At 42.3% G+C, this 24,470-nt stretch overlaps 2 protein-coding genes and 1 long non-coding RNA gene across 8 annotated transcripts; all 3 read left to right on the forward strand.

Moving 5' to 3' along the window:
• Positions 1-1,066: 1,066 nt before the first annotated feature.
• On the forward strand, positions 1,067-8,545 carry LOC140273659 (cytoglobin-1). 3 transcript variants are annotated; one of them, XM_072369294.1, is made up of 5 exons: positions 1,067-1,157; positions 4,206-4,339; positions 4,428-4,564; positions 6,654-6,885; positions 7,771-8,545. In XM_072369294.1, exons 3-5 carry the CDS (start codon positions 4,428-4,430, stop codon positions 7,933-7,935), a joined length of 534 nt encoding a protein of 177 aa, XP_072225395.1. In that variant the 5' UTR covers positions 1,067-1,157; positions 4,206-4,339; the 3' UTR covers positions 7,936-8,545. The 3 variants fall into 3 exon arrangements, with proteins under 3 accessions (XP_072225395.1, XP_072225396.1, XP_072225394.1); XM_072369295.1 differs by lacking the exon at positions 1,067-1,157 and having other exon boundaries at positions 4,168-4,336; positions 4,426-4,564; XM_072369293.1 differs by lacking the exon at positions 1,067-1,157 and having other exon boundaries at positions 4,169-4,339.
• A 660-nt stretch (positions 8,546-9,205) lies between these two features.
• LOC140273388 (uncharacterized) lies at positions 9,206-13,896 on the forward strand. The gene is made up of 3 exons (XR_011908028.1): positions 9,206-9,293; positions 10,047-10,134; positions 12,079-13,896. It is a non-coding gene; the product is annotated as an uncharacterized lncRNA (long non-coding RNA).
• Positions 13,897-15,114: 1,218 nt separating this feature from the next.
• LOC140273463 (fas-binding factor 1 homolog) lies at positions 15,115-24,446 on the forward strand. Of its 4 annotated transcripts, none has more exons than XM_072369040.1 (31): positions 15,115-15,575; positions 15,754-15,784; positions 16,114-16,161; positions 16,268-16,313; positions 16,404-16,473; positions 16,573-16,623; positions 16,720-16,861; positions 16,981-17,061; positions 17,164-17,211; positions 18,034-18,171; positions 18,272-18,401; positions 18,618-18,757; positions 18,837-18,918; positions 19,008-19,526; positions 19,620-19,685; positions 19,765-19,811; positions 20,497-20,546; positions 20,624-20,671; positions 20,761-20,892; positions 21,039-21,139; positions 21,254-21,460; positions 21,632-21,739; positions 21,916-22,055; positions 22,156-22,274; positions 22,632-22,754; positions 22,849-23,025; positions 23,122-23,298; positions 23,386-23,523; positions 23,614-23,713; positions 23,803-23,924; positions 24,357-24,446. In XM_072369040.1, exons 1-31 carry the CDS (start codon positions 15,573-15,575, stop codon positions 24,432-24,434), a joined length of 3,462 nt encoding a protein of 1,153 aa, XP_072225141.1. In that variant the 5' UTR covers positions 15,115-15,572; the 3' UTR covers positions 24,435-24,446. The 4 variants fall into 4 exon arrangements, with proteins under 4 accessions (XP_072225141.1, XP_072225143.1, XP_072225142.1 ...); XM_072369042.1 differs by having other exon boundaries at positions 18,840-18,918; XM_072369041.1 differs by having other exon boundaries at positions 18,275-18,401.
• The last annotated feature ends 24 nt before the right edge of the window (positions 24,447-24,470 follow it).

The raw sequence follows: 24,470 nt of genomic DNA on the forward strand, positions 1-24,470 counted from the left end.
TAAGGAGAAGGCCATTTACATGGCACAGACATATCATTTGTGCAGGTAAACTGAGATAGGTCAGTTTGCCTCCTGTAAGATTCCAGAGGGTGGCAGTAGAGGACCACCATCTTTCATTCCCTCTTACAAAAGCAATGGCCAGTCCAAATATGAGATTCTTAGTAGCCCGCAGCTGAGTTTATATTGTAGTTACTTTCATGGTCTGATGCGCTACAAGAATGCCTTAAAAGAAATTTCTCATGTATGAAAGTCGCTGTGGTCAGGTTGCAATCTGTTGGTTGAATGTGATGGCACACTGAAAATGGAAAGGACCATTCTTCACAAGATTGAAAATGAAAGTTTGAATGCTTTAAATCTCAAAACTACTCATATTTGGTTATATTTGAAAGCGTGGAAAATGTTAACATAGGATGATGAAATACTCAAAATCTCTGCAAAACATTTGGTAAAATGAGGCTTTTTTCTTCATATCTGCAGCACTTTTCTCAAAGCGTTTCTCACACATTTTCTAATGTGTCTGTGTTCTCCCAGTGCATAAGTTTAAGTTTTTTAAATGTCAGAACAGAGGTGTGTAGCTTGAGGACAAAAACCCTGAAATACCAAAACTGCAAATCTCCATTTTAAAACCTTTCTTGGCACATTTCAGTGTTGCGGACCGTTTTCTCAGTTGAGTTTACATCCACTTTTCAGAGATCCAGCGATAGAGTTGTCACATGATGTTTGAGCAGCTCAGGCCAGATTGCAGCAAAAACACATGCAGCTTTAGGAATAAGATAAAATAAGTCAAATTATTCAAGATATTTCAGAATCATTGCCCTTATTTTGTCTGTTTAGCAACTTAAATTGAATAGTGAGGCAAGACTAAATGGTCTTTTTAACAAGAGAACTACACTGGAGAAGCTGCCTTGAAAAGAAACATTGAGCTGAGAGGGGCCACGGGGGCAAATATTGATCTGTTTGGATATCCGTTCGTTGAGTCAGTTTTGGGATTCAGATAATGTGGTTTGTATTTTGGGGAGTTGTAGAAATCTTGTCACAGCTTGCGCAGCTGACGTCTCTCTCCCAGCACCGAACATTACGCTCCATCTCACAACAAGACAGAGAAGTCAAATGAGTTTTTGGACAAACGATTGCCAGTACTGCTGCACGGGAGCAAGGTAAGCCTCTCTCTGCTCCTACTTGTTCCGTCTCTGGCAGAGAGGAGAGTGTACGAGCACATGCTCTGTGTTGTCCTTGTGGTTAGAATTGTTGATCTTGTGCATGCAAAGCCGGGTTTTTATGAGGCACCAAGCACACGCAGGTGGAGGAGGTTGGGATGGATCAGTCAACAAAGCAACGGATGTGTTAGTTTCATACTGACTGTTATTGTCTCTCAGTAGTGACCACAGTCGTTCCGCTAACCCAAATCTTGATCTTTTATCAATCCCAGACTTTATCAGTTGTTGCATTAACAAAACTATAGAGCCAGAACCTGAGCAAAATATATAACCACAAGCATGTACAATAACAGAATTCTATGATGTTTTTAAAGATTTACCTCCTGATGATAGTGGTTTTTGAGTTACCTGTAAACTTGCCACTAGCAGCATTTATATCATATTCAAATTAAACTATGTGCTGAAGATGATGCGTGGAGTCATCTTAGATCGAACCAAAGTTCAGTAAGTTGTATGAATGGCATTATAAAATCCCAGTTTTCTGTAATGAGAATTTGTTTCCATGTCATCTGAAAATGTTCGGCAGCTGTTGGTGATTCAAGAGGTTCCCAACAAAAGAGAAATAAGATGAACTGTTGACCATTCAGGACGGAGAGCAGCTTAATGGGCTGGAGGAGGATATAACCGAGTTAGCTTTCTCTGCTGTTCCTGTGAAGAGTGAAATAACGAAGAGGAAATTCAGTCCTTAAAGCGTCATCAAAGCCAAACAGAAGACAGCAGAGGCAGAGCCTTAAACCAAACCGCCACTCAGCACAACAGATGAAAGTAAAAAACTGATGGAGAGGAATATAGAGCACTAGAACCAGTCAGGAACCCACACAAAACTATTTATATGCAACCTTATACTCATAAAAAGTCTTCAAAATCCTGTGATAATGTACATGAGAGAAACCATTTGACTGATTCTTTTTTTTTTGTATGAAAAGATTCACACAAAAGTAAAATCCAGAGAGTCCATTGAAAATGAGAACAGCACAGATTTTACAGATACAGCTTAACAGGTGGTTTGTTTTACTAACGCATTTTGATCTAATGTTTGAATTTTTCAAGAATCTTCTTTTACTATTCATCCTGTTTGCTCATTCTTCTTTAAACAGTGATAAATAATCTTACATTTGATTCATTCTCTAAAACTTCCTGTTGTTCCAAAATGTAAGCGGCATGTTGTGCAAGCCAAACTTGAAGATCCATTTAAAGCAGATTTCAGTTTTTGGAAGCACTGTAGTGGAAGAAAACAAGTATTTAGCCACTTGTTATTCACTTGAAGAATTTCAATTTTCTTAGTGATTTTAATCTCTAAACTCGAACCGATGTCAAAGATCAAAGACTGCAGGGGAAAGTCCACAAACGGGAGACAGATGTGTCTGAATTGAGTTTTTCTTCTTTCCCATCTGTGTACTCTATCACTAATCACCTAAAATAACAAATATCTGAAGAAAAAAAAACTCCAAAGGTTGCAAAACTTAACACATAACAGCTTAATGTAGAATGCCTCACATTGCTGAAAGTGCCCTGTGGCCTTTCACAAAACTACTTTCATGCTTCTCCGTGTATCGACGTAAAAAAAAATCCCACTTCGGGGTCTAAGCTGCTCGGGTGGTCGAATCTACAGGCATTTACCGTCACCAACAGCTGCAAGCCACCAAATAACTCTGCAGTCACATCAGAGGGTTGCATTTCCTGAAGAATGTGGAATCATCTGATGATACTATGACAACTTTGTTTGTCTGAGACTGGCTTACAGGAATTAGTCACCATCCAGAGTCGTAATGATCTGCTGTGTGCTGAAGGGGCTTCACAAAAGTATCTGGATTTCTCTGTAGAAACAAAAACCAGTACAAGTGAAACACTTTGATCTGCGATCAATGTCCAAGACCCCTTGATCATTTTATTCACAACAACCTTGGATGAGCAGGTTTGATTATTGTAGCCTAAGCTATAAAAAGCTTCTTCCTTGAATACCGATGTCTTTGTGTTTTACAGCCGGTAGCCTGACTTTCATCCACTTATTCACCTGTAAGCATGTTATAGTTACATAATAATCATATAATATTTACAATAGGATTTGCTTGGAAAAAATAACTGGCTGTAACGTGACCACACTGCTTGTTCAGGATGGTAACACAGCAGTTTGGAAATGGACTTTTTTTTTTCCGCTGAGATATTTGAGTTCCTGCAACTCCACAAACGACACATGTCAACCTTACACCCAGTGTTTGTCACCCCCCCCCCCCCCCCTTGAACGTTTATGGCACACTATCAAGGGCCGTGTCAATGTTTAACACAAGTCTGTACACATCACCCTCACAGTGAGATGGTTAATATCAACTCAGTCTTCCGTTTAGTTGTGATGTGAATGTCTTCACGGCTTTTTTGTCTTTTGGCAGTGAATCCTCAGTTTCCAGGCTAAAGTGTCCTGTTCTCCCAACTCACTATGAAATAGGAATGCACATTTCTTTGCATTTTTCTAAGCTGTGAGAGCAATTGAGATATGTCTCCCCACTTGTATCATTGTATATTCTGAGTAGGTAAACTGAGGGTGTGTTCATTATAATGAAACATGTACACTTTTCAGAGGTAGGGATCAAGCCACAGGGAATTTATGTTAGCTATATTTATGAGATTTCGCATGCTGTTTAATTCTCAGTCAGAACTGCTTTAATATTTATATTGGCCAGACTATGTGAGAAGTTCAATATCATCCCAGGTTAATCTCTCGGAAAGACAGCTCTGGATACTCTCAAGGAAAAGTTCAGAGTGTGCTATTATCTTATAATAGCGCTATGATATTACATCTCATTCATGCTCATGCATGCATGACATATCCATCGAGGATTTTTTTACTGACTTAACTATGTTTTCATCCAGTACCACCTTCAAAGGTAAAATGGACAGAGGGAGAAAGAGGGAGAAGGGGAGGGAGAGTGTAAAAGAGAGAGTACAGAGGCTCCTCCTCATTCGCTGTGTGTGTTTCTTGTGTTTTCTCAGCCGGTTCCTCACTCACACTCTCGCTTAGCAGAGATTCAGAGGTGGAGAGCAAAGACTTCCAGTGGGAGAGGGTGGCAAACGAAAACTGAATTTCATCCTTTCTCACCGAAAAAGAGACACAACCAGGAAAAAAGGTAGAGATTGTGTTTATTCTGGGGGAGGGGCAGTGTGATCAGCCCTGCCTGCTGCATGTGCTCAGCTCGCTGCACACTGTGTTTCCAGATGGAGAGGAAGCAAGGAGAGGTGGACCACCTGGAGCGACCGAGCCCTCTGACTGATAAGGAGAAGGTGTTGGTCCAGGACTCGTGGGCAAAAGTCTACCAGAACTGTGACGATGTGGGGGTAGCCATACTAGTCAGGTATTTCCGTTTGTTTGTTTGCTCTCTTGATAAATGTTGAAAATGTTGAATGCCGCGAGATGACAGAGTCCCACCAAACAAAAGGACATGGTGCCTGTTTTTAGACTTTTCATCAATTTTTCCCTCAACTCAACAACTTGTCAGTTATCAACTCTTCAGTTTTACCATTTGCCTCGCTCGATCTCAGTGATATTGATGCACCTGCTGGAGCCAGAACACTAAGGGACGCTTTTGTGCTGTAGATGACCTAAATTTTCCCTTTAACCTGCAAAGACATACATGTAATCCAGGTCAGAGTTCACATTAAGAAGAATTTCCTCTCCCAGAATGCAGCATAGAATAAACTTTGATGAGCTTGTTGCCTGTGCAATATTCTCACCTCTTACTGATTCCTTAACCCTGTTTATCAAACGGTAGAGGTACATGATAAATATCATAATCCATCACTCAGACATCTTTGGCTCCCAAAAGGCTCACTCCCTCACAGAGAAGGTCATGTTTTGAAAGCCTGTATAGACGACCAGGCAACATACAACAGCATGACTCCACCGCAGGCAGTGAGACCTTTAAAGGTCTTTTCTCTGAAAATAAGGGGCTTTAAGGTCATTTTTTTAATTCAATATTCTTCATCAGTCACATAATCTTTTGATTTACCTAATTATGGTGACCTCACAGAGCTGTAGGAAGACTCCCGCACTTGTTGTCAATGTCTTTCTTAAATATTCTCCCTCAAATCTAAGAGAAGGAACCGTTGCACAGGTCAGCTATCTGCAGGGACAAGCAGAGTCATGTCTAAGACAGACAGGCTCATTATTTTATAATGGATCATGTCTTTATAAGACAGGCTGTCTTTATAATTAACAAGAGTTTACATGTCAGGACGAGGGCTCAGTCATCACCGGTGAAGCAATGTCCTTTCTCGCAGATTGCTGAATAAGTTGTTTTTAGCCGAAGCACATTGCCAAAAAAGCACATTCTGAATCTCTCGAAGTCAAGCTACTGAAAGTAAACGTATAAACTCCATTTCCCTCCCGTATTTTTCCTCTTACATTCCATCACAAAGACCCTACGTGCTTCAGGAATTTGAGGAATGAGGATTGATTGAAAAACTTGACCCTTTTGGAATTCTTCCGCTGGCAGTGAAAATCGATCCCCTCATTCTGCTGAACCTCAGTGCAAACGCATATCCTCAAGCTCACTGTCTTTCGGGTCACAGATAAGATCCACACTAGGAAATCAAAGCGCTCCGTTTCTGAAATTAGAAGCTGTCTCTCAGTTCAGCTCTTCAATTATTCTTGAAATACGATAAGGAAGGATTATGAGTCCACTGACCATATAAAATTCTAATTAGGCTATTTATATGCAACCACGGGTCATGCAACTGCAAGACAGAAAGATTAAATGGTTCCTCATTAGTTTGCAGTGATACTAGGAATATATAGCTCCAGAACTTTCAGGAACCCTCCACCATTCTGAAACTTCCTCCTTTTCCACGTGTAAAGCTCCAATAAGCAATCAATACGCTCCAGATCGTTCCTTTATGTGTTAGTTGTTGTAGATCCAGAGAGAGATGGGACATCCTGGTTTGATAACCAGCAACCAGATGCTCTGGCCCTCTTCCCAGACTGTGTGTGTGTGGGGGGGCTTTTAAGTTCCCTTTTGCTAATTCACCATGGTATCACTGAGGGTCAAGCCCAGACACAATCAAAGGAAATATCTTTGAAATGATTTTTTGTTCGCAGGAAAAAGGTTTTGGAGTCATAATAGAAACCACAGCGGAGAACCAGTCAGTCAGGTTCACATAGGGGTGGGCAGTGGTAGAGGCGTGCAGTCAGTCACATGGAGGATCTTGTGACTTATTGTCAACTCTTTCGTGAGATGACTTCTCAAGGAGAGCTTGATTTATTTTCACTAAAAAATTTAAAAAATTTAAAAAAACACGTAATCCATATCATGCGACAACACTTTAAAGCAGAGATTTAAAAGAGTCTTTTCAGGATCAAGCGGCTTCCGGCTGAAGGGCGATAAGGATAGCAAACTTATGTGCTTCAGATCTCTCACGCATCTCTATGACTTGTCTCCCCTGCAGGCTGTTTGTGAAGTTCCCCTCATCCAAGCAGTACTTCAGCCAGTTCAAGCACATGGAGGACCCGGAGGAGCTGGAGCAGAGCTCCCAGCTCAAGAAGCATGCTCGGAGAGTCATGAGTGCAATCAATACATTGGTTGAGAGCCTTGACAACTCAGATAAGGTGGCCTCAGTGCTGAAGGTGGTGGGGAAGGCCCATGCACTCCGACACAAGGTGGATCCCGTGTACTTCAAGGTAAAGTGCTGTGTTTATGTTCACAAAATTCAGTTCTGCTGATTAGGCTGGTAGTGGTATGGCCAAAGCCTATTAGGCTAAAGCACATTTTAATAAGTGTTTTGATTTATTAGTCCACATATTGATTTACTGTTAGCAATTAGTAAAAAAAAAACAACTATATTTGAATTTTGATTGCTTCAATGTGCTGTAAATGAGGACATTCCCAAACAGTTTCCAAATTTTGGTGGACAAATGTTACCCCTTGAATTTTTTTCACCTATTTGCCCATGCAGTTACCACTGGTAACCGTAAAATTATCCCGCCAAATCTCTCCTCAAAAACGAGCGTCCAGGTGATCCAGGTGCAGGCGCAGTAACCGCACTTGGTTCATGTGGTTGCAAATATTTGGGCTACATGCCGTCAGCCACAGAGGGACCTGGTGGACCCTTGCGGACTAGTGAGGCTGGTGAAATTCACGTTTCACAGGCAGAGTGGCCCATCTGAAGTGGAAATTGTGACGAAGGTAGTCCCACCTACCCTGTTTATTGTCTATCTTTATCCAAATGGCATTTAAGTGTACAAAATGAACATCAAACACTATCAAATAAGACTTTAAACTTGCGATTTATACCACTAAACCACTGTGAACATGTTTGCTGAGGTAGGAAGTCATTTTCCCATGAACTCCTATGGTATCTGATGCCTTTTTGCAACTGTCTAACCCACACTGCTGGATGTAGGATGGAGTGCCACCCAAATCTCATGATGAAAAGCGTGAAAGCTCCAATGGCAATGGCACAAAATGTTGCAGTTGCATAATTAAGGCTTATAATTACCATTACATAATCAAGCACTCATTTGACACTGTTCTTTACAACTCTGATGTGTTTGTGTCTTGCTCAGATTATCAGCGGAGTGATTCTGGAGGTCCTTGGAGAAGAGTATCCAGATGTTGTGACACCAGAGGTGGCCTCAGCGTGGACCAAAGTCTTGGCTACAATCTGCTGTAGTATCAAAGCCGTCTATGAGGAAGTGGGCTGGACGCAGCTCTCAAATTCAACCGTCTGAAGCCTTTATTCTTGGAAACTCCCACGCGGGGATCCTTTGATTTCTCTGCAGCCTCAATCGATTGACTGTAATCTGGGAATACAGTTTGGTGTAACCCCGTGATAATCATGGACTTTGAAACACATATAAGTATTTATGCTATAAACAACAATAGGAACAAGTACTGTACTCTTGATATGGTTAGCAGTGTGGTTGTGAGGGAGAGGATGTAAAATAAACAATAAAATAAAGCAACCCTCTTTGCATTTGTTCTCTTGTAAAAGACTAACGCAATTAACGGATAAAGCAAAAAGGAAGAAAATGCAATCACTGGCCCAACAGTGGATGAGAAGTCACATTTGACTTGAGTGTGCCTTCTGCTGAATGTGTTCATGTAGAAAGTGAAATGTAAGCAGCATTCTTTCTCAACATTAGAATGCTTTTCAGATGTTTCCTCTTATCAGTCTGTATTCACTTGTGTTTACTTTGTTGGTTATTATGAATACTGAAACATTTCTACATTTTTAACAATTATAATGATGACGATTGTACCTTTTTTTGTCATTGCAGCTTGCATTTGTATCTGTAAGTGAGTATACTTTGAAATAAAACTGCAAAGACAACCTTCTGATTCCTTGCCACGGTGGAATTCTTAAATGTACATCTGCTCTGATCTGATCTGATTCTCCTACATTTCTGCCCACAAACAAATGTCTGCAAAACTTACACATTTCGAATTTTCTTACTTGGCCTACTGCTCTCTCATTGACTGTTTCAATCAGCAGCACTAAGAATAAGTGGCTTAACTGCTGGTAGTCTGTCTTTATACCCCATTTAGCACGATGCTTTTGCTTTTCATAACAGATCGTAGCAACTCTGCGACTTGCTTCGTGCGGTGTCACGAGACAGCGTGACAGATTTAGAACAAGCCCCATATGATGTGATATTTCCCAAAGTAAATGTCCCTAAACGGTGCTTTTTCTTGACATGATATACAATATAGGGCTTGATTTGGCTTGTCGTGTTAACAACACGATGGCAGGTTGTGTTGTTTTCAGAATAGCAACACAGCATGCTCTGTTTACCTCCGAGCCCTGCCAGTCAGATCCAACTCTCTCCTTGATCCAAGGCTAATCCTCTCTGCTAATCTCCCCAATGATGACTGAGAGCCAAGGCAGGAATAGTCAGATTGTTACACCACAAACTCTGCCTTATACCATTCAAGCCTTTTCGATGGAGTAGGAAGTTTTGGTGCTCGAAACCAGCAGCAGTCGCCAAAAGGCAGGATATCCTTGGGGTTGAGCCATGTGCACGACTATGATGGTTCTCACCACAATCGCGCTCGTCCTGCGGCGGAGGTTCTCCAACAAAATCAAGCCGTGAGTACCGCTGCAATCTATTCACTTTGAGCATCAGTGAATATGTTACACCTTTCCTACTTCTTCTCAAGAACTTAAGTTTTAAGATTTAGATTCAGACAACACCTGGCGAAAACAAAGGACAAACTCAGCAGCAGGAGCCTCAAGAGAAAAGCACTTGATAGTACATTAAAATAAATTACATAAGACGTTTCCACCTTTTTCCCCCGATTGTGAATACTCCCACGTACACGCGAACATACACACGTACACAAAAAAAATGCATATGTGTTTCACGAGTGGGAGAGAGTGTGAAACAGAACGAAGATACTTTATCTGCATCACTGACTTGAAATCGCTCCTGTGATTATTTTTGGGTTTGCCTTGAGCAACTGTGTGCGGATTAAGTGGCTGGCTGCATAACAACCAGCTTTTAACAACCTGCTTTTATCATGGAGAGATGAATGGAGGAGAAAACCTCGGAGCTCTTGAGTTCATGGCTACTAATTGTCTCAAAGTGCAATCTTCTCGGCTCCCCGGGCCTGCTTCCACACTCAACGGCGATGGCAAACAATGACACGTGGCTGGAGCTCCACGGAGCATGGCAACATCTGGCTGGCACTATTAAGAGCTGATAAACAGCAGGACCTTCCTCGGTTTTTCAAGTCCTTCATCCTGCATATAGCTTATTTATTGAAAACGTGTAATGACAAATGTATTGAATTGAATAATTGCAATCTTATCATGTCTTATGTTCTGTATCTGCTATCACAGGCAGAAATCGGACTTTGAAAATGAAATGCCATACGTAAAGAGCAACGGATCAACAGAAACCCAAAAATGACAACAGTTGACAGGACGGGTAAGGACACAACAAACCATTACTCCAAACAGACATGGGGAAAGACATGGGGAATGTTTTGAATTTTCTTGCAGAATAGCCTGTGAAAAGCAACAGATGACGAAAAGAAAGTTTGGCTTTCACAGATGTGACCTTTGTAACTTAGAGCATTGCTCCTTAGGTACTCAAGCTACCCAGACTTATCACTTCTAGTTTGTAAAGTTCTCTGTTATAAAAAAGAATCCCCAAAAAAACCACAAGTTGATTGATTTTTTTTTTTTTTTTTGCTGCTTGTTCGTCAGAATTCATATACGGGAAAATCATGGGAAAAACATAATCCCTCTTTTTCACACCTGGACACATCGCAAAACATCTGGTTTATGCTAAGCAATTTATAACTAACCAAGTTCTAAAATCAATATGAGACAAAATGTGCATAAAACTTAAAAAAGTAACAGTATATCAAACCATTCAGAATTCTGGGATGAATTCAAAGTAAAATAGTGTTAATACACATTACAAAAGACTTGAATCCAAATGGCCCAAACTGGGATTGTCTGCATGTGCAAAAGTGGAGCATGTTGCAGAAGCGCAGATGCATAAAGAGCCAAGATGCCTGCCCCACATTTGGCTTTTGAGTTCTGCTGACACTAAATGATTTAGAGGCAGAACAACAATCAGTTTGCCGGGCTTTTATAACTACATCACCTCTCTGCAGTCGACTACGCAGTTGAACGGAAAGGAAAAGATCTCAGTGTGAAGTCAATAACGAACCGTTTTACCCAGCCACGGCATTGTGGCTCTTGCATAGTCATAGTGATTCATTCTGTACAAATCATTGTTTTACTTCTTCATTCATGACTTATCAGCTTGCAGCACTGCTGGCATTACTGTCTGCTTCAAAACCAAATTATATATTATGTAATATATCATTTTTATTATATAAGTTAAAGTTTGATTGACGACAAGGGAATTAAAGCGATAAAACTGCGCTTTTCAACTGTGTTATTTCAAAGTAAACAATTATTTTCTAGGATAACACAGATTGGTAAAGGTTGAAATTCCAGCCTCCAATCAGTATTCAAAACGCCAGCTTAATAGCTAATGTGATACGGACCCTTTTGCTTTGTTATCACCTCTGAATATGTTCAAATTAGACTAAAGTTGGGGTTTTTTTGGCACTTCCTTGGCAAGTTTAAACTCATTTGATCTGGGACAGGTTCCCTCAGATAACATTATCACAGGGGAATCATGACAAATCATGATTTCCACGTACGTTCACACAACTAACAAGCTACAGTAGCACAGATTTATGCAACTGAATTTCTCAAGATGACGGGGGGAAAAAGAACATCCCTTCCAAGAACTCCCCACTGATACATAAATTCAGCCTCAAGGAAACAAAAGTGTTTTATAACATTCCAGGTCAGGCGTTGTTATTCAGTGGCTCAAGAGATTATGTTTTTAAGGATTAGATGTGGTGATAGAGTTGAAGGAGCAAAGTAGCGTAGGAATGCAAAAGCCTAAGAGTTTCAGACACCTTCCAAAAGTACTCTCAGAGCGGAGATGGTTGCCCCACATTCAGCTTTTAAGTATTCACCACTCTACAGTGCTAATACTAAATGATTCAGAGGCAGAGCAGCAGCCCAGCTTCTCTTTCGAGGGTTGTTTTAAATATAACCGCGCAGTTAACTGCAGAAGTTCAATATCCTTAAAAAGATTGACTTGCAGTTAACTACAGCATCGTGGTTTTGTGCGGGTCACAGACCTTTCGATGCGTTCGTTATCTTGTGCTTCTTATCTGAATGGTTTTATGGAGGCGAGCCTGTTCAGCTGAGTCAGGGTGTGTTGTTCTTCTATGAGTGTTATTTCATTTTCTCCCATCATTCGTGACTTTACATGCTAGCAACCGTTCCTCCTCATTAATTTCTATTATCAAATGTGTTTTGTGTTCTTTTTTTCCAGTGGCCTGCGATGTCGAGACTCGTTTCCCATATTGCTACGGGAGAAACTTCATGAGTTCTGCTCATGACAGCTCAACCCCAGACTCTCACCAGGAGGATAAACAAAAGAGCGGCCTGCAAAATAAAACAAAGAAAGACAGGCCTGTTTTGATCATGGCTTCTTCATATCTGTTCAACAGATGTTCTCATTACTGGGACGGGACGCAGCAACTGAGTCAACATAGGGTAAATTTAATTAAAAAAAAAACAAAAAAAAACTGATAAATGTTGAATTTTACAGCTGTGTCGTCTGTGTTAGAAATAAATTATGACTGCAAAGTTTCATGTAAACGGTCATAGTTTAAAGAGGGCATAATGCGCTTTTTGTGTCCTTGGCTGTTTTCTTCAGTGGGTTATATGCCTGTTTTCTGCATGTGTGAAGTCTGTGAAGTTAGAAAGCTCAAAGTGCACATCAAAGGAAGTTATTCTCTCCAACAGAAGACTCCGCTCCAGCACTAAAATGCCTCGCTTTTATCCATCACTTAAGGGCAGACTAAGCTTCTTCTTTTCTTTTTTTTTTCATTGTTTCGGTTACTGTTTGTTTGCGAACCCAGCATTTGAACTCCGTCCCTCCTCTGCTGTGAGCCCAGAGAGAGCTCGGCTTGATGGCTGAGATCGCAGTCACCTGCGCAAATAAAAGCTGTAAATCAGAGAAATTCAATGTAAGATACTGATAGATTCACAGCAGTTATGTTCTAAAGCACAAATAAACACCTCCATGCAGCTATGGGGGAAGGTGTTGCATGCATGTTTGTATTTGTTGATTTGATTTGAAAGTCTCCACTCCGCTGAAGGAGCTTGAATTGCTTTTGTTGTCATTAGTGGTTAGTGCTTCTAACCACCTACTTAGTCCGCCTTTCACACAGCCATGGGTTTGGCTGAATTGTCCAAAAGATGATCTCCTTTAGTCTTTACCTGAGCAAGGTTAAGGCAGGATGACAGGAGACCTTTGGAACCACACAGTGATGTGAATTTGCTGCAACGACGCTTTGCCTAATCATAAAAGTACAATAAGACATAAGATATTTCTTTGTTGTCAAGGTTGGTGATTCAAATAAGTGATGAAAAAGTAAAAAGTAGCCACAAAAGTAAAAGATTCTGCTGTCATGAGCTGCTAATATTTATCCTTTGACCCTCATATTTATCTAGTTGAATCCCACTGAGTGACTGGATGAAAATTCTTGAGCGTCCCTTTGAGGGTTGCCGTGGCAGAAATATCTGCTTTCCTTTCATAAAGAATGATCAAACGTTTCCTATGTTAAAGGAGAAAATTTAGGAAGCATTAGGGCTCCTTTTCCTTGTAGAATTCAACCATCTCTTGCTTAGACACTTCTGGGTGTTTTCAACACTCTTCTTTTCGATTCTGGCGCTGTCAGAAGAGAGGCCTCAAAGACAGTGGAGAGATAGAGTTTCACACAGGGATGATGAAAAGAACTGCAGCAGTACAATAAAGCTTTATTTAAAAAAAAAGTGTTTTAAAACACTGAATAATTCAGACCTATTCCAGTATACGTTTTAGGAAATTAAATCATATATAATTACACGACATATCATTCTTTCATAGAAACATATGAGAATGCTGTCATTTCTTTGATTATCTGTTTTTGACTAATAACATTTTCAGTGTGTTATGGAAGTTTTTTTACGCTTCCTTCCGAATACCTCTGATGAGAAATGTAATAGAGTACTGTAATAAATGCAATAGAAAACTTTTCACAACTTTTCTTGGCAATGGTATGAGAAGACACAAACAAAAAGAAACCAGAGCATTTATACCTGTGGGGGGGCCCTGTTCTTTGGGTGTGTATTGTTCAACTGTCGCCCCACCGGGGGAATGTCTCACACCTTGGGGCAAGATTCAGGATGTGATCTTGTTGATGCTTAAAATCTATAAATAAATCTAAGAGACAGGTAGTTAAAAGAATGATCTTGTCTGGGTGTTAATCAAGAGACAAATGGTTTAAAATCATTAGTGTGTCTGGGTGAGACAGAGAGTTTCTTAGTTCTGAGACATAAAATTTACCATCACAATGTTAAATAGGGAGACAGAGAGGATTTTGACTGGATGTTTCTTAGTATATTCTTAGTTATATCTTTCAATAAAATGCCACTGTGAGCTACTGAATGTGAATGGAGTATGCATCTAGTGTTCACTAATACAAGTAAATAACATACTTTCTTATATTTACATCAATGATGTCACATGTTTTCCTCTTACAAAAATGATCAAAGTCAGCTATCATTAAAGTATACGGATAACTCTTTAAAATTGTGATTATGAACCTATTTCAACCTGCATAAAGTGAGTCAAGCACACTAAAATACCTTTTTTTACTGGTGAATTATCACAAGACAACAGTAGTTAAACAAATCTGGTATATTTTTCATCTGTTATATTTAATACATGTAGGGCTGAAATGCTGAAAGAAATCTCCAACAACTTATGGCAACAGCAGTTCAGCACATACAGGTCAGAGTTATTTGCTTCACTGTGGCTCAAGACAAAAATGAATGGGTGGATATACAGATAAATCATGTGATGTTACATTGTATGTTTAAGCCAAACAACAGAGAAAACTGTTATTTCATGATGATGGAAGATGTGGTTAAGAAATTATGATAAAACAAAAATTTTAAAACTTCCTTTGATCAAAACACTTACTGGGAGGTAAGCCTAAATATCACTGATTTGATTCTGATTTGATTTTGGGCTACTCTCTCCCACTTACTGTCTACTGAGGGCAGATTATTCAGTTGAAATTTATTTTTTCTTTGCTTTTTCTTGCTCTGATGCCACCTGGTGGCAAACCAATATGTTAGACTTCACGAAGTAAGTCATATCAAGGAGACGGCAATGGCAGCTGGAACTCAAACTCAGCAATATCTATTTTAAACTCAGTCCAAGTCCAATAATTTGTCCGAAACACAATCCTCTTTAGAGTTCATTTAAACTACTTTACCCATAATGCAGCTCGAAAGGTAAACAGGAAGCCTTTGCTTTGCCGGTTGGTAGGATTATGGTGCTTCTCCTGTTAATGTCCCAAACATAGAAGCTTTTCTGTGGTTTTCTATGTATTTAATGTTTAGTTATACTTAACGAAAATCATAACTGTGTAGCTGGCAGACTTAATTAACTGAGGTACACAATAGGGCTAACGCACAAATGACAATGTGGTGTGGTGGCGGTGTCATTCATTTTACCGTTAGGTTACTTGAAATCAGCAGAACTTAAAAATATGCTAACGGCTTAACACGATTTACTCCGAATCATGTCCATTAACACACGTTTTGATCAAACCTACTAGCTACAATCGTGTTTTATCCTTGATATGAAAGTTGATGCTAGCTATCGTAACGGAGTGGTTACCAATGGAGACAGGCGACGCCTAAACAGATTTCGCGTGCGTTAGCTTGCTAGCTACCCTCAAATCTGACCGCTGCCAGCAAATATTCAACATGGTGAGTCAATTTACCGACATTTCTAAAGTTTAATTTCGTGAAAGGGGTTTGAAATTAATTAAACTAAGTTTTTGACAGTGGAAATATTGTCATTTAACTGTGCTGTGGACCAGGAGTGACATGACATGATTTACAGGGGAACTCATTTTACATTTCTTTTCATTATTCATTTTTGCAGGCTGCAAAATCTAAGGCTAAAGCCTCAACAAGTAAGTGTCAGTACCGTTATTTGAAAGTTGCATGTTACATTTTGAGTGTTGTGTTTTATTGTGCCTTTGAACAATTCACTATAGCTGAGATAAAGATGGTTTTTATTGCAAAATACACTGGTCAGGTATAACATCAAAACCACAGGCAGGTAGAGCGAGTAAATCTGCTGTCTGGCATTCATATGGATGTTACTCTGACATCTGCCTCTCGCTTAACGTTTCTGACAACCAGAGTTTGTCATACACGGGTTTTAGCACTTAGAATTTACCTCTCACAGTAAGGCTTAGAGTTGCAAGCTCTCGCTAAATGTATTGTGGTTTTCCTTAAGGCTTGTTTGGAGATGATGATTTGCTTGACAGCCTATTTGAAGATAAAAGTAAGTGGGCGAAGTTCCGCGATTATTAACAGTGTTGAAATTCCAAGTATTGTCATTGTCATTTTAGTGGCTGGTTTAATATTTTCTTTCAACAAATTACCAACAGAGCCGCCGGTTCGGTCAAAAGGAACTCGCAGTGGACTGATGAATAAGTAAGTTGGAAGAATTTTGGGGTTGCATACTACCAGTTAGAAATGATCGCCTTCTTACTGCTTGTGGGTGACGCTGAATTGTTTTCCCAGCTCATCTGCCACTGATAACATGTTCAGTATGCTTGCGGAGGAGGTAAAGAGGGATGGTTTGGACTTTGAGGTATCAAGAAAAACATGTGAAAAAGAGGCACATTAACTCTTTTTTTTCTTTTTGTTTGAGGCATTGGCTCATGGCTGTTATTTTCTACGTCTGTTTAAGGAATCCGACGTCTCAGTGGCTGATCCGGGAGACATTTTGAAGAACATGGAGGTAGATCATTATCAAATGAACCACAGCAAAGAAAAAATATTAACAGTAGTGCATGCGCATTGTTTTTAGTTCACTAATGGTGCTATTCTGGCACAGAACATTGAAGATATGGAGGCGGACCTCTTTGCGTCGAAGAAAAAGCCCGGCACAGCTCCCGCACAAACAAAGTCGCTTGGTAATGAGGGTCCAAAGAGAGATTCCACCGTGTTAGAAAGCAAAGCTAATCCAGAAGGAGCAGGTAATTAAGTGCATAGTGTTCCCTGTATAACTAATTGTTACCTTCATATTACTGCAAGCTTTGAGGTTTATGTGAATCGCAAGGATCCAAGAAGGCTTTGTCTGCTTCCTTTCCCTCAGATGAACCCGCTGGAGGGGGAAGAAGGCCAAACTCTGCGAGTTCATCTGCTGCACGCAACTACAAGAAGTTTACCTTCTCCGGTGAGAAAGCCTACATGTCCCTTTATACACCAGAACAGAAGAGCAGATTTGTTGTTGACCGACTGCTTTGTTTGCTTGTCTTAAACTTCTGCTGAAACTCAGATAGTGTTGGTGGTGATGACGGTCTCGGTCAGACATCAGACATCAAAGGTACATGAGTGAATATACGTGTGTGGCTTTGTTTTTGCACTTGAGTGACATCAGTGGCTGACTGGGGCATGTTTGAACAGAAGAGGTCCACACAGGGACGTTTTTAGTGGGCTCCTGACTTGTTTTAAAGTACACTGACATTCATTATGCATATTCCCGGGCCAGAAACACGTCTCGGATGAAGATTTGTTTTCCCGACAGTGGTGTTAAATCCTATGACCGTAGAGGGCACCGAAATGCAAATGAATACATATTTGAATACATTAAAAAAAACAAATGCCAAAACCTCTCATGTTGCTTTAATATTTCCAGAGATATTTCGGTTATTTCCTTATTCAACCCTTTACTACGTGACGCAACATTTTCAAAACACACGAGTGGAGATAGAAAACAATCATTTGAAAAGATTAGGGCAAAGTCAATACTTTAAAGGTTTGACGCAACATTTTTCTTGGTTTTGGCTGAGATGTAAAAGTTTCAAATGAACAGTTTAATGGTGTAAGAGGATGATTTGAGGATGGCAGAAGAACTATGAGGACCCCAAACCTTCAGGTCGAGCCTCTTGGGTAATAGTTCGATTTTATTTGGCCAAATGCCATTGAGAGCACAACACGACCCACTTCTCGAGGGTCATGAGACACAGCTTGAGTCTGTATGTTGTTTTTCGTCTTAAACAGCTAATCTGAAACCAAAAGCGTTCGTATCGCTCGTGGTGCTCATAAGTTCTGCTCTCTCAAGCTCTCCCAAAATGTTGCCATAAGTGCCTACGTTCATTCTGCTTCTCTATCATTTACGGCTCTTCGCTTCTAATTTCCTCTGCAGACCTCGACGACCCCCTCATCGATCTGCTCGACGACTTGCTCCCAGATGAAACCAAACCTGAGCTGAAATCGAGGCAGACCAAACCTGAGAAATCTGTGCCGTCGGCTTCGGCATCTCCCATCACAAAGAATGGGACGAGTATGCTACGAGATTCCCTTTTTTTTTTTTCTCCTTTCACTTTCATTTTCACTGGCAATCGTCACTCGTTGAGCGAGCCCGTTTCTCCTTTGATTGACAGCAGGGCCGTCCAAGAAAGGTTTGTTTGCTTTTAACGATGAGGGCGACGACCTAATCGACAGACTCGGTTTTGACAGCGATAAAAACAATCCCAAGAAAAAGGAGGCTCAGCTTTGGTCTACAAAGGAGAGGTAAGAGCTCTGTCTTTTGTCATTCCCGTTGTTGTCCTTATTTATAGCGCTCGAATGATAAATAATTCCTGCATGCCTTGGGCTCTGGTGTGCAGCTAACAACAAAGCCCAAACTTGACAATGTTTTGCATTCCAACGTACATTCTTTCTGCTAGAATGGCTAACTGCATCCGTATCCCGACATTGTTTCTTCCATCCGACCCTGAATTCTCCCAGGAGTGATGCCCCTCAGAGGCCTCGAACTAAGATCGATGACATTCTGGAGAGTTTTACTTCGCCACGTTCTCTGGAGCGACCACTCACGGGCGACAAGAAGGAACAGCTCCAGTCTCAGGAGAACAACCCCAATGCTAAAGGTGAAAGAAAATCAGCTGGAGTTGTAATCGAGCGATGTTTTTGAAATGATAGGGATATTAATTATGCCCCCACTTTTAGAAGATGACCTCACATTTGGGTCCTATCAGCCCACGCTGGGGTCCGCTCCTGAGGGGCGCCAGTCCCGCCGACAGTCCGTCAGGTGCGTCCAACCTCAGCGGCGGTTTGCAGGTCATTCTGAATTGTAGAATTGATGGATAGATTTGACAAAACGTTTCTTTTTATGATCAGATTCTCCACAGAGGATGCCAACACCTCTACCCCAGAGAGGAGACCAAAACTCAGCACCCCCTCTCCTCTTCGGCACCGCAACTCAGCCGACTGGCTCGGCCTCAAGACAAGCGACGACTATCTCGAAGGCGGTCCTAAAGTCGAGTCTCCAAAGGCCCCCTCTTCTCCTGTGTTGGAGAGAAAGCCCTCCTTGACTGGGAGTCAAGCGACACCTGTAGCAAAAATGAGAGCAGACAGCCAAACCGATGCCCAACAAACCAAAGCAGAGGTTGCTAGAGGCCGGGGTACGGAGGCGGAGGAGGATGACTGGTTATCTGGGGCACTGACCAGGAAGAAGACGCTGTCTGTGTCAAACACGGAGGCAAAAACTTCAAAGCAGGAGGACGAAGATGATGGCTGGCTGGCTGGGGCTCTGAGCAGGAAGAAAGCACCGTCGCTGTTAAACACAGAGGCGAAAACCTCCAGGCGGGAGGACTCTTCAGGACAGGGGGAAAAAGTGGAACCTGAGGCGACTGTTAGGTGCTGTGCAACCCGAGAAGAGACAATACACTGAGCCAAATGAATGTGTTTTATTTCTATCAGAATTTAACAACGACATGATCTTGTTTCCAGTAACCAAGACAGATCGAACATTTCCAGAGGCAAAGAGGACACACTTCTATCCATCAAGGAAACTAGGTGAGAATTCTGCTTTGTGGATTCATCTAAGAGACAACATGTTAGCTCTTGTTAACACATGTCAACACGTCTTTTTCAGCCCTACAGCTCATTCCACCCCAGTCAGAGAGGAGATGCCCAAGCAAGGTATTTAACTCTGTTAGACTGTTATACATCTGGCTTTTCAAAGCCATGTCCTTCCCTCACAACTTATTGAACATTGTTCTCCCGTTATTTTTTCCCACTCATCATGAGAACACATGCCACGCCCACCTGTATGTGATATCTAATCCGTCCCTCAACATCTTTCCTCCTTGCGTCCTCCTCCTGTATAGATTCAGTTAATTTCCCCTCAACTCCCCCTCATTCACTCTATCCTGATAACAAATCGACACCCGCAGCTCAGCACCACCCGCGCTCCACTTTAACATCCTCCCCACCACCCAGTCTCCCATCTGAAAAAGACTCTGAACAACCTCTTAGTTTGTCTCATCCCCCAGATTACCCAGCTCAGGTTACTAGTCCCTTGCCAGCATCTTCAACTAGCATTAGTCACCTCCAGCCTCAGTCCAAACCCCACCACTTTCCATCCAGTAAGGGATCCGGGGGGCTAAACGAGCTCGATCGGGCTTCTGACGAAACCGTGCAACAGCCACCGTTCCCTGGCCCTTTGTCTGCTATTCAGCCTGGCACATTGTGGCGTAGGTATTCGAAGGGAAACAACTGAGTTCATTTATTGCTTTTAGACACTGCAGCATGTCTCATTGTGCTTGGATATCCCGCTCTGGCACCGTTGCATGATTTTTAGTCACGTTTCTTCTCCTGGTTTCAGTTCCACAGCAAAGCCGGACGCAGAACAGAGCAGCCGCCGTCCAACAACAGGTATTGTTACCGTTTCAAAGTCGGGACCTGATCGGCATGAACTATTTGTTTTTAAAGCTCCCGCTTCTGCTGAACAGGTGGCTTATACAGCAGACAGTCTGCAGCAGCTGCTATTACAACAGCAGGTGAGGACTGTTTACCGTCTCCAACTTCAAAAAGTTCTTCTTTTCATCAGATTCAGTCACAGGGTTTATTCCTTTTTTCTTTTTCACAGATGATGCAGGCTCAGTTGCTCAGTTTGGGGGGTGTGGCTGATGCGGGGGCCCCACAAGGACTTAAAGAAAAAGACCAACAACCTGGAGATTATCAAGCTTTACAGGCCCGCATCATCCAGTTGGAGGGGCAGGTGTGTGGTGATCGTGGCAATGAGCAGGAAAATATTATTACGTATTTGTAAGGGGGGAGCGATAGGCTTCCCTTATGCTTCTTTTCAATATTTATGCTTACTCTTATGTACTTGCCGAGCCTAAACATACCGGTGTCATCATCTAGGTGAAGATACTGCAGCTGGAGCGAGACCAAGGCCAGATGATGCTGGAGAATATCCAGCAGCGGCATAAACAGGATATGGAGCTCATGGAGAACGCACACAAGTAGCTGACAGCCAAATACGTAGCATCTGTTTCTATAGATAGTTGTCTTTGCTTAAAGTAGCTTGTGTGTTAAAGTGCTTGACAAATACCGTTTCTCTTATGGTGCGCCTCCAGGGCCCGTGTGAAACTGCTGGAGGAGTCAGCAGCCCAGAGGGAGACTCGAGCACAGCTCGAGTGTGAGGATCTAATGGAGCGGCTGGCCGTTTTAACACGGTCAGCTGAGGAGGAGCGCTCAGCGCTGCAGGCTCAGTACCATCGAAAGCTGGCCCAGGCCCAGGAGGACCGAGACCGCGATGTGGAGAGGCTCCGTGATCTTCAGAGGTGAACCTGCGAGGCCTTTTTAGAGCGACAGATCGAGTGCACGCCAGTGGCATTGTGCGCGTTTCTTCTGCTTTGTTGTGTGGAAAGTTAAACATGGCTGAACCACTTCAGTCTCTGAGCTGAGTCTTTCTATCACCACCAGCGTCACATCTGTCCTGATTTTCTGTCCAGAAAATCCATCTTAGAGATGAAGAAAGACCACGAAGAGCAGGTCCAGAGACTGAAGAGACTGAAGGATGAGGAGATCGATGCAGTTACAAGCGCAACATCTCAGACCAGGCGAGTCGACATCAGAGGACACGAGGATAGAAATGTGCAGCTGCTTGCTCTTCACTGTGCGAGAGCAAACTTCAACTCTTTTATTGCTACCTTTGCAGCTACTCAGTGTAAGAAATGACCGACGAATCCTGGTCGGGGTTAGATGATTTCACTAACACCTCATTGTTTTTGCACAGATCTCTCGCAGGTGTGATTGAGCAGATGGAGCAGTTCTCCTCTCGGCTCGGAGAGCTCTCTTCCCGGGTGGAGAGCACACACGAGAACACCGCCCACGGCCTCGAGCAAGGGGCACGGCACAGAGACGAGCAGCTCCGAGGTACCTCGGACACACGCTTTGCACAATGAGGTCAAAACACAAACTGAGCACAGGGTGTTCTTGCAGTACGACTGCGTTAAGGTCATTCTCCGTGTCTCAGTGATGCAGGACCGTCTGGCTCAGCAGCAGAAAGCCACGGCGGAGGAGAGAGCTTACCTCAAGGATATTATTTCCAGGATGGACACTCAGCTCAGCGAGCAGCAAAGGCAGCTTGAGAAGGTGGGATGTACAAAGGCGGCTTAGACGAAGGGCCGTTAAATATCTCACTGAATATGTAAAAAGTTACAGAACACTTTGCAGATAAAGAACTGGTCATTTTGGATGAAGGACTTACAGCAAACACTCTAATCCTGTGATTTGGAAATAAAGCCAAGTCACATATGCTCATGGACTGGGGTGCCTCAAAATCACAGCCTTCAAAATGATGAGCAAAGTTGAAACATTTGACTCTTATAGAAGGCAATATATGTAGTTATACTCAGCACCAAACATAATTTGCAGTACTGTTTGATTAAAAAGAAACTATATAAGCTGACAGTGGTCCCCTCAGACACCTTTTTTTTGTGTGGGTTTTAGGAGCGCTGGAAGGTGACGGCAGAGCAGGCCAAAGCAGAGTCCATCCAAAGGAGCCTGGAGGAAGAGCGGCGTGTCCTCAACATGCAGATAAGCATGGAGCGAGAGGAGCTGGAGAGAGCTAAGGTGAGGCCAACGGACATTCCCATCGAGACAGAGCTTAACACCGATTCAGCGCACTTCCACCTCCCCTATCCTTCATGTCTTTCTCCCCCCTCAGAGTACGTTGCTGGAGGAGCAGAAATCGGTGATGCAGCATTGCGCAGATGAGAGGAGGAAGCTGGCAGCTGAGTGGACCCACTTCCACACCCAGGAGAAACAGAGGCATGAGAGGGCTGAACGGGAGGTCAACAGTCTCTTGGAGAGAAGGGAAGGCTCCATCATCGGTCTGGCACAGGTGAACCTCACAGTTCTTCGTTTCCTAAACAGACACGTTCATTCGCTTAAGAGGGTTTGTCCAGCACAGAGTAATATCAGCTGATCCGTTTTATAGGAGCAAGCTGACCTGAAGCTTCGTATGGCAGAGCTCAAGCAGAAGGAGATTGTTGTGGCACAGGAGAAAGAAACTCTGGAGAGACTGAGAGAGGAGCTGGACAGAGAGAAGGAGAGAATAAGTAGCACAGCCCTTAGACTCAAAACACGGGCCGAGGAGGTCGAGGCCTTCAGCAAGGTGACTTCACACCACCCTGAACCTCCACCGGTTGTACGGCGTCCAGCCACTAACATTTCATTTCTGCCTTCAACATGCTCTTCGCAGCTCGCCGCAGAAAAGTACGAGGAGGGGGAACGAGCGTTTCAGGAGGCAAAACGTGTGGAGGCGGAGCACGAGGCACGACTGAGAAAGATTCATTCTCAAACGGAGCAGCTGAGGATGCAGGAACAACGCATCCTGAAGGTGTGTGAGAGCCATGAAACTGAAAGATAACCGTCAGACTAGGCTTCTTTTAAAGAGCACACAGATCAGTGTCAACGTGTGCCGTTACAGGAGCGCAAGCAGCTGAATCATCTGCAGGAAGACACGGAGAGGCTGAGACAAACCCCCTCCATCTCACCAATACCACAAATTATTCCACCCATTTTACCAGGTGAGGTTGTACATCTCTCATTCAGATCTACTTACAAGTTAAGCAAACTCACTGACTTCTAATCGCATTCTTCCTTTTTCTTCCCGCAGACTCAGCGTTGCCCAGCACTGAGCTGACAACCCTGAACAACCCCCCTCTTAAATCTTTTGCCAACTCACAAGCGATGACCCTCGAGGCAAGTCTGGCTCTGTGGAGGTACACCGCAGAAAAGGTAACCAGTTTGGGAAGATTTAGGTCATGACCATTTTTTTGGCCTAAAAATTTGGACTTACGAAGATACAATTATAGACTGACTTAGGCACATTATACAGTCTAATATCCAAGTAATGGAGACTATTGCAAAGATCTCAATTATAAAGCCAATATAACTAATCGGTAAACTTTTTAATACTCAAGATTGTTTAGTCACAGTTGGATCTCTACAATTTACATCAGCTTCAAGCTTTAGGACCACGTTTCTTTATAAGCTTTAATTGAACATTGAAAATGTATGCATTATAATAAAGGCAACAATTACACCATTTAACATAATTTCCTTTTATTGGTCATCAGCTTTACATTTAAATACTGCACTGAAAAATTTAATACACGTTTTCAAATTTCTGCCACCAACTTTTTTTTTTCTTTCCCCTCCTTCCCACAGGACCGTGAATTCCTCCAAGAGGAGCAGATCTTTTTAGAAAACTTGAAGAGGAAGTCTTACAAATTCAACACAGACTGACAAACACCTGCTGGACCCTCTGCATCTCGTTCAATT

The sequence above is a fragment of the Leuresthes tenuis genome, unplaced genomic scaffold, assembly GCF_036924035.1.
Source record: "Leuresthes tenuis unplaced genomic scaffold, fLeuTen1.0.hap1 SCAF_17, whole genome shotgun sequence".
Classification (NCBI taxonomy): domain Eukaryota; kingdom Metazoa; phylum Chordata; class Actinopteri; order Atheriniformes; family Atherinopsidae; genus Leuresthes; species Leuresthes tenuis.

Excerpts from the sequence above, each read along its gene's own strand:
- LOC140273463 (XM_072369040.1), top strand. Across the intron at positions 21,461-21,631 it reads AGGCTCCGTGATCTTCAGAG|AAAATCCATCTTAGAGATGA; the intron begins GTGAACCTGCGA and ends TTTTCTGTCCAG. Across the intron at positions 23,026-23,121 it reads CCATCATCGGTCTGGCACAG|GAGCAAGCTGACCTGAAGCT; the intron begins GTGAACCTCACA and ends TCCGTTTTATAG.
- LOC140273659 (XM_072369294.1), top strand. The coding sequence starts at position 4,428 with ATGGAGAGGAAGCAAGGAGAGGTGGACCACCTGGAGCGACCGAGCCCT. Across the intron at positions 4,565-6,653 it reads GGGGTAGCCATACTAGTCAG|GCTGTTTGTGAAGTTCCCCT; the intron begins GTATTTCCGTTT and ends TCTCCCCTGCAG. Across the intron at positions 6,886-7,770 it reads TGGATCCCGTGTACTTCAAG|ATTATCAGCGGAGTGATTCT; the intron begins GTAAAGTGCTGT and ends TGTCTTGCTCAG.